Source organism: Xenopus laevis, chromosome 6S (genome assembly GCF_017654675.1).
Source record: "Xenopus laevis strain J_2021 chromosome 6S, Xenopus_laevis_v10.1, whole genome shotgun sequence".
Classification (NCBI taxonomy): domain Eukaryota; kingdom Metazoa; phylum Chordata; class Amphibia; order Anura; family Pipidae; genus Xenopus; species Xenopus laevis.
Genome location: NC_054382.1, coordinates 73,037,133 through 73,055,514, shown reverse-complemented (window position 1 = coordinate 73,055,514; position 18,382 = coordinate 73,037,133). Strand labels below are relative to the sequence as shown.

The following is an 18,382-nucleotide window of genomic DNA, read 5'->3' as shown; positions in this document are numbered from 1 at the left end:
GACCTTCGACTACGACTTTGAATCGAAGGATTTGAACTTAAAATCGTTCGACTATTCGACCATTCGATAGTCAAAGTACTGTCTCTTTAAGAAAAAACTTCGACCCCCTAGTTCGCCATCTAAAAGCTACCGAACTCAATGTTAGCCTATGGGGAAGGTCCCCATAGGCTTTCCTAAGTTTTTTTGATCGAAGGATATTCCTTCAATCGTTGGATCAAAATCCTTTGAATCGTTCGATTCGAAGGATTTTATCGTTCGATCAAACGAATAATCCTTCGATCGTTCGATCGCACTATTTGTGCTAAAACAAATTTTTTTTTAATTCCCAGTCGAATTAATTAGCCCTCGATATTCGACCCTTTGTGAATCGGCCCCAATTCATGTATGGGACAAAATGATGAGTTTCATAATCCATTTCGTTTCTGATTCAAATAAAATATGTTTGGTCTGGTAAAATGAAATTTGTCAGTCACTTCCTAGGATCCCCAGTTATCTCTCTTCCTTCCAAGGGCCAACCAATGAAATACATCCAATATGTCTCTATATGTCTGTAGCTTGTCCTATGTATGTAATTTTGAGATAAACTTTATTTTTGTTAGCTGAGCTAATTTATTATTAGCAGTAGTCATTTCTACTTCTGTTACAATTTTATAAATATAGCAAATAATCATGTTGTGATTGCTATTGCTTAAATTATGTCCTACTTCTATTAGACAATAAAAAGATCAACAAAGGACATTTTACAAAATAGTTCTGAAAATGTTCTTTTATAAAATTGTTACTTAAGGGTTAGGGTAATGTGATTTGGGGAGATTTAGTTTCCCGGCGACTAATCGCCTATTCTTTGGGGCAACTAATCTCCCCAAACTGCTTCCCCCTATCTTCCACCTGCTACAATGAAAAAACGTCTGCGGCATGGCACTCGCGGCACCTCGTTTTCCGAAGTTGCCTGAAGTTTCCTCATGAGGCAACTTCAGACGACTTCGGAAAACGAAGCGCCGTGAGTGCCATCAATTCCTTTAACTAATACGCTGCCACTCTCCTAAGACTCAGGAGGTCTTAAGTCCCTCCTGGTCTAGGTTAACCAAGCAAAGATAATGGGAAATGCAAAGCACAGGTCTGTGCAAAGGAAAAGGTGGGAAGAAAAAGAATAAAGCAATATGGCACATGGGGGTTGGGTGGTCACTGAAAAGAGAATTAATTTGCACAAAATGAGCGAATGGCTCACTGGCATAGAACAGAGAATGGTGCAACTGACACAAAGGTAGAGAGTATAGGTGAGAAGAGATATCAGAAAATCAAAAAAAATATGGATAAGGCGCAAAACTTAGATATAAGGGTATGGCACATAGGGAGAAGGATGAGTTAACCAGATACTAGGAGAGAGGGGAAGGAATTAAGATAGCACATGCGGTGAGATGGAATAAGGAAGAAGGGAAGCATAAGACCATAGATGTAGTGAAGATAAACTGAAAGTAAGAAAAACGGGCAAAAGAGGGAAAACATAAGAAAGGATGATTTGAGAAGGTAATTGGTTTTAAGATGCTAAAATCTGTTTTAGCGGAGGTAATTCTCAGTGTTGTCTATGGAAGGCAGAGCTGGAACTAGGGGTAGATAGAAGAGGCATGTGCCTAGGGCACAACACTGTAGAAACGCTAGGCGTGTACCTCCTATGTTGGCCTACCCCAGTCCAGACACTTGTTTCTCCACTCCAGATAGTTGCTGCGCACTCCCGCCCCCAACTGTGATGTCACTGCACATGCTTGTCCGCACAGACACAGGAGATGGAGGGCAAAGGGGTCATCCATGATGCCTAGGGTGCCCAGCCTGGCCCTGCCTGGCTCTGATGGCAGGGTATTTTTTGGCTCTTCTTTAAGTGCTGCAAATGGAGTCTGCAATGTGAGCGATGGCATCAGAGCTATTCTATGATGCCAGCTAAAAGTGTTTTACAGCTGCACTGCAGTGCACTTGGAACCCCTATGAGCCTCTTTTTTATGAAATGTAGTGCCTGGTGAGCCGTAATTGACACACATGAGGCATTTATGTATATTAACACAGACAAGTTCAGGTCAGACGACAAATTCAAGCCCAGTGGTAGCCAATAAAAAGGGTAACCATTTGGGAGTTTTAACCTTGGAAGCAATCAAGCTGCAGGTTGCAAGTTGCAGGTAAAATGTATAATGACGTGGTGGAATTATTAATGAATCAGGTGAGAGTTGAGTGTGAGACCAGATTTTTTACAAGTAAATTGATAAATATAGTAAAAGTGAGCATGGTAGTTTGGTCAAAACGGATTTTAGTATATAATCCCCCAGAAAAAGCACAATAGTCATGAGAATGCAGCATTAATAATTTATAATGATGGTCGGGTAAAGGAGTACTTTAAATTAACTTTTAGGGGGTTGTTTAAAAGTCAAAATAAAAAAGTACTCCATCTCAGACCTGCCGAGTTCATGTCTCAGATGTCCCATTTACAATTGGAAGATCTGCTCTGGGTTTTGTTCAACAATCTGAAGATTTGTGGTTTTAAGGTGATAATCCAAAAAGGTCACAGTTTTCAGGGTTCAAATGCGATAAAGTTTTTGTTGACAAATCCGAAAAAAAATGCAAGATTCAGATTCTTTCATGATTTTATCAGTCTTTTCACAGATTTTTTCCGGAAAATGTATTGACACATTGAATATTGAAAAAGTGCGTTGGAGTTTGGTCGGGGTGGTTTTAAGGAAATAGTGTGAAATTTTCAGAGTTTAATAAATAAACTCCTAAGAGTGATGTGGACAGTATTATTCTGAGACAATATGCAAGTAAATTTTTTACTTGTGGTTTTTGAATACTTTAACTGTTTGTTTAGCAGCTCTTGAGTTTGGAATTTAGCAGCTATATGGTTTATAGTACACGTATGGGACCTATTATCCAGAATGCTCGGGACCTGGGTTTTTCCAGATAACGGATCTTTCCGTAATTTGGGACTTCATACCTTAAATCTACTAGAAAATCATTTAAACATTAAATAAACCCAATAAGAAGGTTTTGCTTCCAATAAGGATTAATTGTATCTTAGTTTGGATCAAGTATAAAGTAGTGTTTTATTATTACAGTGAAAAAGGAAATCTTTTTTAAAAATTTGGATTATTTGATTGCAATGGAGTCTATGGGAGATGGCCTTTCCGTAATTTGGAACTTTCTGGATAACGGGTTTCCGGATAACCGATCCCATACCTGTATACAGTTTTCTACATTGTAACATCAACAAACAGTGAGCGTATCTGTGTACTTCAAGATTGTCGCCACCTGCTGCAAAGGCCAGCTCACTGTCAGACAGACCCACCTTCACCTTTCAGATATAACATCGGGTTCTAGAAACATGAGGACAGTCACTCATCTGGGCGCAAAGTTATATGTGGTAAGTATAATTATATGTGGAGTAAATGCTGTGTGACTGTGTGAGAACATGTGAGTTATGAAAGGCCAAGGGTGTAACAAGAAGGTAAACCTATACTAAGATTGCAGCCTGCTTTGCCTTCATGTACCCCATGTCTATAGAACCATAGTCTATTAGTATATATCGTTCTGTAGCATTTCAGGTCATCGTTTTTTCCTTATTTGTGGCAGCAGCTTCAGATGTTTTTTTTTTTTTTTACCTTTTTCTGGAACCTCCAGTAGCATCCACAAACATCCAGAATGGGTGCCAACGCATGGCAGATTTCGGCTCAAAATGCAAAGTTTCTTGTTTCTTCGCCAAAATCAACCTGTGGGTATACAGGTATAGGACCTGTTATCCAGAAACCTCAGGACTTGGTGATTTCCAGGTAAAGGGATCTTTCCGAAATTTGTATCACCAAACTGTAAATCTACAACAAATAATTTTAACATTACATAAACCCAATACACTGGTTTTGCCACCAATAAGTATCAGTGATATCTCAGTTGGCATAAAGTACAAGGTACTGCTTTATTATTACAGAGAAAAAGGATATCATTTTAAAAAATGTTTATTATTTGATTAAAATTGAGTCTGTGGGAAATCTTCACATAATTCACAGCTTTCTTGATAATGGCTTTCAGGATAATGGATCCCATACCTGCACCATATGAGGGTACAGTGACCAACTATTGCTATGTGCCCCACAGAAACTCATGGAATAAAATAAACATTCTTGATGTGTTGCCATTGCTATTTACTTTGTGCTAATGGGGAGCTGGTTTTGGAATGTAGGTGCAGTTCTTGCAAAACAAATTTCCGCCATGCTCACTCACTGCAGAATTCCATTTGACAAAAGATCCTTCCCACTGGAGCACATTTAACCCCTTATGACGACCTCTGAGTGGTCTGGGAATATATTTAATGATTCATATATAAATGTTTGCTTGGGAAAGACATGGGGATGCAGTAAGCATCTTAAATATACATAGTATATTTATCAAAACATCTATCTATGGAACACTATCAATTATTATTATCTGTAAATGTCTATATTTCCCTATACGTAAATATAATATATATATATATATATATATATATTTGTCTCTCCAACTTTCTTTATACATTTATCTAACAGATCATTTATGATCTGTCTATTTATTAGTCAGTCTCTACCAGCTATTTAATGTCTACATCCAAAAATATTATCTATAAATTTCTTTCTATCCACCTACCCATATCTATTTATCTATCTGTCTTCTTGTCTATATACTATTATATGTATATAAATGTATCATCTACATCGATTGTATCTCTCTTCCACTATTTTTATATCAGTCTATATGTATATGCTTGGAACTCTTTTTTCTTAAATCTCTTAAATCCTTGTATGTAACTGTATTACTTATTACTGAAGCAGTACTTTACTGTATATATTCAAAAAAAACACATATGTTCTTTCTGCCTGTCATATACGTGATTCAAATGTATTTTATTGCAGGGCCAGGTAGAGTTTGTCTAACAGTTTCACTGTCATTGATTTATACCGAACCAGTGAATTATGCAGTGATTTATATTATGGTGTCACAGCCAATTAGCAAACAAAGGTAGCAGAATAATTGAGTAGGTATAGACACATAGGGGCAGATTTATCAAGGGTCAAATTTCGAAGTGGAAAATACTTCGAAATTCGACCATCAAAATGAAAACTACGAAATTCGAAGTCGAATCATATTCCGATCGTACTCAAATCGTACTTCGAAACATACGATTTGAACGATTTTATCGTACGATCGTACGATTTTCCTTCGAATACAAAAAACTTAGAAATATGCTGTGGAAGTTCCCCATAGGCAAACACAGCACTTCGGCAGGTTTAAGCGGGCGAAGTATTGAAGTCGAAGTTTTTTTAAAGAGATAGTACTTCGATTATCGAATGGTCAAATAGTCGAACGATTTTTACTTTGAATCGAAGTCGAAGTAAATTCGAAGTCGTAGGGGCACATTTACTTAGCTCGAGTGAAGGAATAGAATAAAAAATACTTCGAATTTCGAAGTATTTTTTTGGCTACTTCGACCATCGAATTGGCTACTTGGACCTTCGATAAAAATTGTTCGACCATTCGATAGTCGAAGTACTGTCTCTTTAAAAAAAAACTTCGACCACCTACTTCGCCACCTAAAACCTACCGAGCATCAATGTTAGCCTTTGGGGAAGGTCCCCATAGGCTTTCCTAGCTTTTTTTGATGCAAGGAAAATCGTTCGATCGATGGATTAGAATCGTATGAACGAAGGAAATGCGGTAAATCCTTCGACTTAGATATTCGAAGTCGAAGGATTTTACTTCGACGGTCGAATATCGAGGGTAAATTAATACCCTAAGTAAATGTGCCCCCAAGTATCTTATTCGATGGTCAAAGTATCCAAAAAATTACTTCGAATTTAGAATTTTTTTACTTCGAAAATTCCCTTGAATTCACTTTGACCCTTGACAAATCTGCATAGCATTGCTTTGTGAGAATGAATACAGGTATGTGTTCAAAAATTAGCCCAAGCTCTCCCCATATGCAATTCTGTGTAGCATTCATCTATTACAATTTGGTTTTAAAGTAATTTGGAAATACAAACTAAAACTGATATCTGCTTTTACTGTTGTTTATTCTTTTATTCTGCAAAAACAGTTTTCAGTGGCGATGATAAATTTGAATTTGTCACATTTTTATAAGAAATAATGTTTCCCACAAAGGTCTACAGCAACTGCTTCCAGAATAGACACAGCTGAGTTTGTATGTAGGTCTTGGAGGGTGGTGTGAGGCCGTTAATAAATACAGCTGATATTAGCGCCAAAATCTCCTTCGCTGTGAAGTTGTCAGTACGGTATTAACGCAGTGAACATACATTCCCAGGTGTGAAGCTGCTACAGTATAGAAGCACACAGAGAGACATCTAAACACCATGATGCAAAGGTTTCCCTTTAGTATGATGATTATAGGGATGATTATAGGGAGCGTGAGCAACAGATAGCGGCGCAGATGTGCACTAGTGTCCCACTTCCTTTTCCCATGGAATCGAAGCGCTGGGATTGTCCCGATTGACATAGAATACACGATACTGAGATTCCATGGACTACTGGGATATTCCATCAGCCTGTGCATTCCTGTGCCTCGGAACCCCAAACCAGGGGTAATCCGACTATGCAGTCTGGTGTCTGGCAAAACTAGCGTGTGCCTGTGTTGACTGAAACGTCTAAATGCGTTTGATAAATGGTGTAATTGCGTGTATTTGAGAGGGATTGGACGCAGCAATTCCTGCCCTGATGACGAGTGGACAAGGGCCAGATGGAAGGGGTGGTCTCTTCACGGCTGAGTGTACTGCTCACATGAATTCAGGGGGGTCCAGCGCAGGAAAGGAAAAAGACAGCGCAACGATTTAGAAAACTGATAGGTGGTCGAGTTCTGTTTGGCTAATGTGGCATTTACGCACAACCTGAGCTTTCTTTTACTGGCTTATGAGGAGAAGCAGGGAGATGGCTGCCGGCTGGGGGATACAGCAGAACATTCCCAAACACTGAATCCCTTTCAGGCGGCCGGAAAAGAAGCAGCAGGATACCAATCGCCCATGAACTGGGAGCTGCCCGGCACACTAGCTACTTCCATGAGCCCAGCGCTTAGTGGCAGTTATGTGGACTTGTGGCAACTCCAGCAGTGGCTGCCTTCTGCGCCCTTAGTGCCAATCTCCCTCCTCAGTCCTTGGACTTGATCTTTGGGGCCGATGTTCAGGCAGATAGGGCTACAGTCTCCAAGAAGCCTCGACTGGAGGAGTAGGAAGCCCTAGCTAGCAGCAGTTTCTCCTGTATAGCTGTGTTCCAGTTTGTATGTAGGCGATATTCCTGCGACTCCCAGATGAGCGCGGAGAACCCGAGCCAGCGCTTAGATCGTTCAGCTGCTGCTATCAGAAGCAACCCCGCCGCAGGGACTGTACAGAGCGCGCTGATGAGCCAGCAACCCGCAGCCATGGACTCCACCTCCTCCTCTTCTTCGTCGAAGAATAAGAAGCCAAATTCAGGGCTCCGGCGCCCTGAAAAGCCCCCTTATTCCTATATCGCCCTGATAGTCATGGCGATCCAGAGCTCTCCTACCAAAAGACTCACCCTCAGTGAGATCTACCAGTTCCTGCAGGCCCGATTCCCCTTCTTCAGGGGCTCCTATCAGGGCTGGAAGAACTCTGTGCGCCACAACCTTTCCCTAAACGAGTGCTTTATTAAGCTGCCCAAGGGGCTTGGCAGACCGGGCAAAGGCCACTACTGGACCATTGACCCCGCCAGTGAGTTCATGTTTGAGGAGGGCTCTTTCCGCCGCAGACCCAGAGGCTTTAGAAGAAAATGTCAAGCCCTAAAACCCATGTACAGAATGATGAACGGCATTGGCTTCAGCACTTCCATCTTGCCCCAAGGCTTTGATTTCCAGGCCCCACCTGCATCCCTGGCCTGTCACAGTAATGGCTACAACCTGGACATGATGTCAAACTCTATGGCTGCTGGTTACGATGGTTTAGCTGGGGGGCACCATGTGCCACACATGTCTCCCAATCCTGGCTCTACCTACATGGCCAGCTGTCCTGTGTCTTCCACTGGGGAGTATGGCCCAGACAGTAGCAGCAGCCCAGTGCCCTCTTCCCCTGCCATGGCCAGTGCTATGGAATGCCATTCTCCTTACACAAGCCCCACGGCTCACTGGGCATCCTCAGGTGCATCTTCTTACCTGAAGCAACAGGCCATGCCCCCCAGCAACGCCGCCTCTGCTGCTGGCATCCATTCTGGCGTCTCGCCCTACTCCCTAGAACAGAGTTACCTCCACCAGAACCCCCGGGAGGATCTATCAGGTACGTGCCCAATTTTATCCGGTGACGAATATTCCACAATGCAAGTCCCTCCTTTATTCTAATGTGTGTCTTTATAAGAGAGGAGTACTGGGTGGCTCAGCAGCAGTTAGTGAACTACAGCAGTTCTTGAGATCTACCTCTGACCTCTGTACACATCAGCACTCAAGTGAATACACTGATGTCTCCATGTTCTGAGCACCCTTCCATCCGATATAAAAAAAAATAATCACCAGCAAATGTCTAATTAGCGCGTATTGTTATCTACTGGGTCAGAATGTGTACTCCATATTTGCTTAGGAAAGTATGGCCTAGAACTACTTAGTGTTTTACTAACAAATGAACTGTGGCTATGCCAAGCTGGAAATTCTGTCTCCATTTCTCTCTCTCTTATTCTTATTTTGCCCACTACAGCGTGCTATGTACAGCAAAATGCAAAGTCCCTTTCCCAAAGTCATCGTTTATTTTAGCACCTGTTACATTTGTTTAATTTTTTTTTAAATTTATTTCTATTTGTTATTTATAACAAGCAGGCGAATTTCCCAAAATTTTAACAAACATGGTTTACAGAATAAAAATAGGGTTAGAAAGGCTCTACTCACAAGAGCTTACAATGTAATGGGCAAGTATATATAAAAGGGCTACAAATACACTTAAATATGTTTCACACTGCAATTTAAAATGATGTGTTTTCTTCTGCAGCTATAATTGTTAGATAAAAGCTGTTATCCATCTTTGGTGGGGATATATTGCTTGTTTCAACAGGGCCTACTTTTATCAAGCACATAGATGAATTGTTTAGAATACAGTGGTTTTAGTTCATATGTGCAGATATGCAGAATTTAAATGTCATTGGTGTAAACTGGTTCACTGTGGTGTGTGTCTCTACCGCAGGAACATTGTCCATAAAATAAATGTGGGTTTCAAAAAGTTCCTTATATCACTGAAAAATGATTCACAGTAGTCTAATCCCAAACAGACCCCCAGTCCAAAGGCCATATTTATTCAGTCAAACAAAAAACAAAGGCGGGGTAGACTTACTGATGGTTGAGAAAGGAGCCCAGATGAAAATCTTTATTAGGACATATTTATACCAGAATGTCTCTCATTAAATGGCATTGGTGGCCCAAAGGCTGAAAATGTATATAAAACAAGAAGGTTGCTGACAGCCCTTGTGTTATTTTTATTTGCCGCGTCAAACAGACAGGAGTATGAAGTATTTATTTTTATATAGTATAATAATTTATTTTTGTTTTTCTGGTCCTTTAAGCTTTTATCTATCTGCATTTTATTGATGTCTGTCTGTTTTATATAGAGAGAGAGAGAGAGAGAGAGAGAGAGAGAGAGAGAGAGAGAGAGAGAGAGAGAGAGAGAGAGAGAGATTCATCTATTTTTTAATCTTTCTCTCCTATGGTCTCTGCCCATCTGTTTCTGTTTATCTATTCGGACATATCAGCATAATCTTCCTATGGGGTATTTTTCTTATTTTCAAATCAAGCTGTGAAACGAAAATGTGTTGTTTTATATTCTTTCCAATAAATAAATAATAACTAGTCCAGAACTGACAGTTCTATTATAGTCTGAAACCAAACTCATTTTCCATTCACAACAGCAATGACTTGTACAGAAAACTCGCACTAGCACCCTTAATGCTATGAATATATTATTGCTCACATTTGCTGGTCCCAGTGTTCTCTGGGTAGCCCAAGCCCTGCAGTGCTGTTATGAAGTGACAGGAGAAGTAAAAGAGCCGTGAAGCTGATCGGTTCCAGCTAGAGGTCGTGTATAAGAGCAGAGCAAATAAGTCTCTGGGGGCTGCACTGCGCTCATTTATCAGCGCTAATATGTAGCTTGGATTTATGCCTTGTTTTCTGCCACTAGCTACAAGCAGCTGCCTTACTGACAGCAGGACTACTGAGTGGCACCACTGCTTTATATAAATACTCTTATTCATCCTCAAACTTCAAAGGCCTCAGCTCTTTCATCCTCACTTTATAAAACAGTCACTTACATATTACCTGTAATACTTACAGAAGTATGATAAACCTGTTTCCTATGCATGAACATATCAGGGATGTTTCATTCTTTACGCACAACAACGAAGTGTATAGAGAAGAGAATAATGTTACTGTACTTTACCGTAAGACGACACGTATTGTTTTTTAGAACATAAAGAGATGTACAATGACCAGGGGCATTTATATAACTGATTGACACAGGGGGACAGTATAAAATGCAGAAAGCCTGAGCATTGTAGAAACTGTTGGGAGCTTTGTAAATGCGGGTCCCGGGGGTTAAGCAAACACAGGCAGTCTAGGCTGGACCACACCGGAGAGGATCTGAGCCTGACTTAACCCACATGAGAGCAACCGCTTGTTCAGTTTTATGGGAATTTCAACAATCAACTCCCTGCTTGGGCTATTTATCCAGCCCCAGAGAGCTGCCAATCACTCGCAGTCTTGTCAGACAGCAGACCTTATCTGCACATCTATCCCCCATGGAAAGGCATTTTCATAATCCCACAATAATCTGGGCTGTTTTATCTGGAACAGATCTCTCCTGTTTGTGGGACTATTACTGGCCTGCGCCTTGCCCTTGTAATTGCTCTTCGTTCTCTTGTCATTTCCTTATTACCCAGCTTGTATATTAAATGTTTCTTTTTCCCACTATTCTCATTTACAGTATTTTATAGAAAGTGCAAGCAAAAGGAACAATGCCATGATGCCCATAACAGACATTCATTACTAAAAGCAATATCATGGCATTGGGCACTGGGGATAAAAAACAATCCCTGGCACTAATTCCATTGCGCTCCACAATATTATTTCCAGTCGTATTCCCTGTATAGTCACAACGTGCTACTTCCAGCTCTTGGCCATTTCATAGATAATGAAAGCAGAGAGGTCACACAGGGAGGTGTGGGTCACGCTATACCTGCTTTTCTCTGCTTATTGGGGGATGGCAGTTTATAAATTCATAGATGTAGCTGCATTACAGGGGGGGATCTGGATCACTTCTTTAGAAACGTATTTGTTTTGGAACACCGTGTACCTCCTCACTGTATATTTTTACGTTTTATATAAATTTATGTTATAGATATATTTAGATATAGATATGGTATGGCCCAGAATCTGTAGCCACTGTATCCGGGTGAACTGCAGATAAATCCCCCCAGCACACTGATGAATAGACAATTCCATTCAAGGTGACGTAGTCATTGAATCCAGAAGAGAAAAGCTGACCAATGGCTAATAATGGTTCCTCTGTGGCTTATCAGTTACCTGGTGCAGTAACGTAACTGTACAAATAGACATCTCTCTATATAAATGCTGTCTCTGCAATCTTGATGTAAAAACATCATTGGAGCAATTGCTGAGAATTAATTTTACAACAACCATTTACCCAAGTATTGCCCCAGTTTTGACATATATATATATATATATGTCCCTTGCTTTGCCTTTGCCTTTGCAAATCATAATTAGATCATGTGACTGCCTATACTGGTGCCAAAGGAAATGAATGTATACAAGGTTAAAGGGGTGGTTCACCTTTAAAGTAACTTTTATTAAGTTACAGAATGACCAATTCTAAGCAACTTTTCAATTGTTTTTTATTTATTTTTTATAGTTTTATAGTTATTTGTGTTTTTCTTCTGATTCTTTGCAGCTTTCAAATGGGCGTCGCTGTCCCCTTCTAAAATGCTCTGTACAAAAGTATTGTTATTGCTACTTTTTATTACTGGTCCTTCTATTCAGACTCTCCTATTCATATTCCAGTCTCTTATTCAAATCAATGCATGGTTGCTAAGGTAATTTGGGCCCTAGTTACCAGATTGCTTAAAATGCAATTTGAAGAGCTGCTGAATAAAAAGCTAAATAACTTCAAAACCTTCAATAATTCAAAATTAAAACAAATTGCAAATGATTTCAGAATATCACCCTCTAAAAGTTATCTTAAAGGTGAACAACTCCTTTAAGTTCGAATACTTTTAGGGCATGTCAAAAATACAATTTAATTCTAAGAAACTTTACAACCTCAGCAGTCACTGATATAAAGAAATCCGTGTTTTTATATTGCTTAGTAAGTGAAGGCAGCAATTGTATGTCGCTTCTGCACTACTGGGTCTGCCTCTTGAAGCAATGTAGCAGCAGGAAGCCAATACGTCTTACAATACTTTGCATGCTTCTTCAAAGAACAGGACTACCGGTGCAGAGAAAACAGCAATTAATAGGGCGAAACGGCTGTCACAGGGAATAACATTTTTAAAAGTTTATTGGAAAGTTCCTTAAAATTACAATTTTATTTTGGGGTTTTCTGCCTCTGCAACAATACCGTTTTTACATCGTTTGTGTTCATAGGACCTAGTTAAATAAAGTAAAAAGCGTAGGTTAGAATAACAGGAGACAGATGTAAGGTATTCTAGGCATGGAATCGTCTAATCGTGGGATCTCATGGATAAAAACCAGCAATCCGTTATTCACCGACTATATACAAATATATCACATTTCATCAGCCCGGTTATTACTATTTAATCCTGGTTTCGATTAAAAACGAAAACAAAATTCTAAGCTTTAATTAAGAGGCAGAAAGCTCGTTAAAGTCCTGTTTACATTTTACTTGTAGCAGGGGTTACACCTTAAGACGGAACATGTTTGGGTATTAAACATTAATTATATAACGAGGTGTCTGTAAATGTTTAATGCGCCTCATGAAAGTAATCAGAATTTGAAGTTGCCGTTTGAAGCAATCGCATACTTTATTTTACAGAAAATACCAGCGACTTGTAATTCCTGTAGCTGCCCAGATCCGTGTGGCTTGGAGTTACTTTCATCTTTCCAGCACATGGTTAGATTAGAACCAGAGAGCTTTCCTTGCTGAGGTCTAGAAACACATATTTTCTCACGTTGTTAAATCCTGGAAACTGATTAAATCCTGATCATAAAAACGATATTTGGAAAGTGTTGTGGTGTACATACTTAAAGAGAAGGGTTGACTGAATAAAGGAGCTCAGAGAGGTATCATCTGGAAGGAAAATGCTCTCTTAATAATACTAAAGACATATTTCCCGATCTATAAATATCTGCAGCTTTAAAGCTAGTGTATAAAATCCCAAAATACATTTTTGCTTAATAAAAGAAATTGCATTTTTTAAGTAACTTTCCAGAATATTAGTGGTTCAACTTTTTTTTTAAGCAGCGTTTTTTCTGTCTGTACTGTAGGTTCCATTTCTAAGTCTGCTAATCAGGTGGCTCTGCCTTATTATTGTTTCAAAAGTCAGAACAGAACAGAGAATTAAAAAAGCATACAGCTGCTGTTTTTAATATGTTACATTCAGTAACATAGTAACTTAGTTTAAAAAAAGACTCACGTCCATCGAGTTCAACCTTTTATACCTACAATATATGCAAAAACAAACTGCCAAATGTATTTCAAAATAACTTTAACACCATGAACCATTTGTAATTCAGGTATATTGGAAAGTTGCTTAGAATTAAAGTTTCTTTTTTGGGGCAATTGCATAATTGTCTGGGCTAAAGACTCCCTGTAAGGATGAATGTAAATCCAACAAACTGTTTTCAGAGTAAAAGGAGGATATTTAATGCTCCATAGTAGTAAAAGATGATATCAAAAGGGCTTGGTGTTAAGATCAGGTTCTGTCACTTGGTTCACCTATCTGATATTTTTGGTTCACCTTTCAGTTTATTTTTAGTATGTTACAGAATGACCAATTCTAAGCAACATTTTAATTGGTCTTCATTAGTTATTATTTATCGTTTTAAATGATTTGCCTTTTTATTTTGATTCTTTCCAGCTTTCAAATAAGGGTCACTAAACCCCATCTAAAAACAAATGTTCTGTAAAGCTACAACTGTGTTTTATTGTTACTTTTTATCACTCGTCTTTCTATTCAGGTCCTCTGCTATTCATATTTCTGTCTCTTATTCAAGTCCATGCATGGTTGCTAGGGTAGTTTGGACTCTAGCAACCATATTGCTGAAATAGCAAACTAGAGAGCTGCTGAATAAAAAGCTAAATAACTAAAAAAAAAACAAATAATTGAATAATAAATGAATAACAAATGAAATCCGTATATAAACACACAGATATGTTTTTTTCTACCGCTTACTGTTAAGTCAATTAGTTAAGAAAATTGCCTCCGTACTACACATCTAAATACTGTACATCACATAGAAATTCAAGTCAAACTTCTGACCGAAAGAGGTTGTTGCACCTACTTTTAGAAGCGTGCGACAGGAAAGGCGCAGTCGTTTTATTTGCCAATATTGTGTATCGCTGTCTGTATATTGTCAAGAGGGCTGAATGTTTCACTTTTTTTTCTGCGGGAGATAAGTTACTGTATAAACAAATTATCCATTCCTCATCAATTGTGAATTGTGCATTCTATGAAGATAATAGCAATGATTTCAGTCCAGTTCTCTGTGGGGGTGTTTTTATGTATGTATGTTAATGTTACACTTTTATGTTGTCATTTTAGGCATATAATTGAGTTGATTTGCACAGTCCCCAGTATTTAGTAAATTACTCCACTATAGTGTGGTTATATATTTGTCATCTATATATTCACCTGGCATCTCACTGACAGTTTGTTTACATTATTAGTTTCAAGCTATGTCTTTCTGTCTAACCAGATCTATCATGTTTTTTACTCTTGTTTCGTTCTTTGTATCTATCTATCTATCTATCTATCTATCTATCTATCTATCTATCTATCTATCTATCTATCTATCCACTATCTATCTATCTATCTATCTATCTATCTATCTATCTATCTATCTATCTATTCTCTCTCTCTCTCTCTCTCTCTCTCTCTCTCTCTCTCCATCATCTATCTATTATCTATCTATCTATCTATCTATCTATCTATCTATCTATCTATCTATCTATCTATCTATCTATCTATCTATCTATCAATTCTCTCTCTCTCTCTCTCTCTCTCTCTCTCTCTCTATACATCATCTATATATTATCTATCTATCTATCTATCTATCTATCTATCTAACTCTCTATCCATTATCTATCTATCTATCTATCCATTATTTATCTATCTATCTATCTATCTATCTATCTATCTATCTATCTATCTATCTATCTATCCATTATCTATCTATCTATCTATCTATCTCTCTATCCATCTATCTATCCATTATCTATCTATCTATCTATCTATCTATCTATCTATCTATCTATCTATCTATCTCTCTATCCATTATCTATCTATCTATCTATCTATCTATCTATCTATCTATCTATCTATCTATCTATCTATCTATCTATCTGTCTATCTCTCTCTCTATCTATCTATCTCTCTATCTCTCTATCCATCATCTATCTATTATCTATCTATCTATCTATCTATTATTCATTTGTCCAACATCTATTGTCTATGAATCATCTGGAGACCGACCCAAGTTCACAGTTCATTTACACATTCCCCGGCTTCACTAATCACTAATGTATAGGCCATATCTATGCCATATTTTTGCAGCACTAATATTTTATACTAATTCATAGTAGGTGTATACACATATTGACTAAAATTATATTATTCATGGTATCCGTTATTTTCAAATTACTAATGAAAAAAAAATTACACGCCTGCATTTACAGACCGTGAATTCCTTCAGTCTGCCACTTATTTTTTCTTTCCAGTTCGCTTTAGTTCAGATGGAAATACTGTCCAGTTCTTAGAGCAACCTGGGATTTTTCTCAGGAACAGATAGTACAGATAAAAATGCTCACCAGTTCTCAGTCGGCACAGACTGACTTCCCCTTTATTCCCCAGTTAATTCAGACTGGAACAAGCTCTGTTTGCCGGTTGTTCCTACTCAGCAGATTATCGTGGGTTGAACGGATTCCAGTAGTGCAGAAAAAAATGAATACGGAATTGAATGCCATCCAGGTCTTTCTTAATTTGTCTGAAACTATTTTTATCGTTTCCCATCTCCTCACTGCATAGAAATGTAATTACACCGCAAAACTATTATCCACGACTAAATTGTAATGATGGATTTGCCTCTCTATTGCAGTGGGACTGCCCCGGTACCAACACCACTCCTCTCCAGTGTGCGACAGGAAAGATTTCGTCCTTAATTTTAACGGGATTTCTTCTTTCCACCCATCTGCCGCTAGTTCTTATTATCACCATCATCATCATCATCAAAGCGTTTGCCAGGATATAAAGCCCTGTGTGATGTGAAAAGCCGGGGAGCAGCCAACACAATACACTGCGCGCTCAAAGGCGGAAGTTCCGCGCTGTCCACATCGCGCACACAACGAGACACAGCGCTCTTCATTTGCAATGTACTCTCTCCTGGCCATTCACTACACGCAGGACTGCTCAGCTAACGTGGGGATAATAATACTAGGTATGTTTACAGTTGGCCAATTCTGTAAGCCGGTGGCAGAGAAACTCTATGTACCATGCCTAATAAAACTGTGCATATCATCTTGTTGCTATACTACCAATCCCAGGATCCTTTGTCAGCCTGGTACTGTAATACAGCAATTCATTCATGAGTGGAGTTCACCATAATATTGTTTGTTATTTTTTTAACGGTCTGTGTTATCGTTTGGACTTTATTTTTTTTTTTATCAAGTTAAATAGGTTTTGTGATTTTGTTGGAGGGCCTGACCCAGTCACACTTTGTTTTACATTGGTAAATGTATGAAGCTGTAGTATAAGAAAAAGCATGTCATGTATTTATGTGGCAAAACTGCACTTATAGGTTGAATCTCTCCCTTTCATCCTGCATATAATACATGTTAATGAGGAATTTAGAAAGCCCACAACAAAGCCATCCCTTCAGGATTCTACTCAACACCTTGGGGGAAAGTCAGAGAAATGTCTGCTTAGGCCTGGTGGGATCCCATGGGGGTCTACTACTATTTCTATAGTTCTACGTAGGGCCACAGAGCACTTTTAGGACATTACACCTCTTGTCTATTGATTTTCAGTCTTTGAATTTAGAGCCTATTAGTTCCATTTTAAAAGATGCATTACACTTTAATATCATTTAGTGTGTGTTATAAATGATCGGCATGTTATTTCCGACAACATGTTGTCCATATAGTTAGGACCTCCTCATATTGCTTTGTCCACTCAGCAACAGAAAGTCTACGAGTTCCTCAAATCCAATCAATCTACGCTTCACATTAAAGGGATACTGTCATGGGAAAACATGTTTTTTTCAAAATGCATCAGTTAATAGTGCTGTTCCTGGAGACTTTTGCACTGAAATTCATTTTTCAAAAGAGCAAACAGATTTTGTTTATATTCAATTTTGAAATCTGACAAGGGGCTAGACATTTTGTCAATTTCCCAGCTGCCCCCAGTCATGTGACTTGTGCTCTGATAAACTTCAGTCACTTCAGTCAGTCTGCAAGTTGGAGTGATATCACCCCCTCCCTTCCCCCGCAGCAGCCTAACAACAGAACAATGGGAAGGTAACCAGAGAGCAACTCCCTAACACAAGATAACAGCTCCCTGGTAGATCTAAAAACAACACTCAATAGTAAAAGCCAAGTCCCACTGAGACTGATTCAGTAAAGTAGGAGAAATAACAGCCTGCCAGAATGTAGTTCCATCCTAAAGTGCAGGCACAAGTCACATGACTGGGGCATCTGGGAAACTGACAAATATCTAGCCCCATGCAACTGATAGTCCACATATGGGCAAATCTTACAGTATCCAACAATAGGGTCTATAGCTTGATCAGTCAGCGATCTAGAACATCAGGATTGAAAGCCTATGATCAGTGAAACCCTTTCACTGTTTCTTAAAGTTTCAGTATGGAATGACCATTTCTAAGCAACTTTTAAAATGGGCTTCATTTAAAAATGTTTTTTATAGTTTTTGAATTATTTGCCTTCTTCTTCTGAGCTTTCAAAAGAGGGATTACTGACCCATTTAAACAACAAATGCCCTGGAAGGCTACAAAGGTATTGTTATTGCTACTTGCTATTTCTCATCTTTATATTCAGGCCTCTCCCATTCATATTCCAGTCTCTTATTCAAATCAATGCATGGTTGCTAAGGTAATTTGGATCCTAGCAACCAGATG

The 18,382-nt window shown here is 38.8% G+C and overlaps 1 protein-coding gene across 1 annotated transcript; it reads left to right on the top strand.

The window, feature by feature from the left end:
* The first annotated feature begins 6,593 nt into the window (after positions 1-6,593).
* foxf2.S (forkhead box F2 S homeolog) lies at positions 6,594-17,565 on the top strand. Its single transcript, XM_018269457.2, has 2 exons — positions 6,594-8,303; positions 16,349-17,565. The coding sequence occupies exons 1-2, from the start codon at positions 7,325-7,327 to the stop codon at positions 16,516-16,518; spliced, it is 1,149 nt and encodes a 382-aa protein (XP_018124946.1). The 5' UTR covers positions 6,594-7,324; the 3' UTR covers positions 16,519-17,565.
* Positions 17,566-18,382: the final 817 nt, after the last annotated feature.

Coding starts and splice junctions, on each gene's coding strand:
- foxf2.S (XM_018269457.2), top strand. CDS start 7,325: ATGAGCGCGGAGAACCCGAGCCAGCGCTTAGATCGTTCAGCTGCTGCT. Junction 8,304..16,348: donor CCCCCGGGAGGATCTATCAG/GTACGTGCCCAA, acceptor TCTCTATTGCAG/TGGGACTGCCCCGGTACCAA.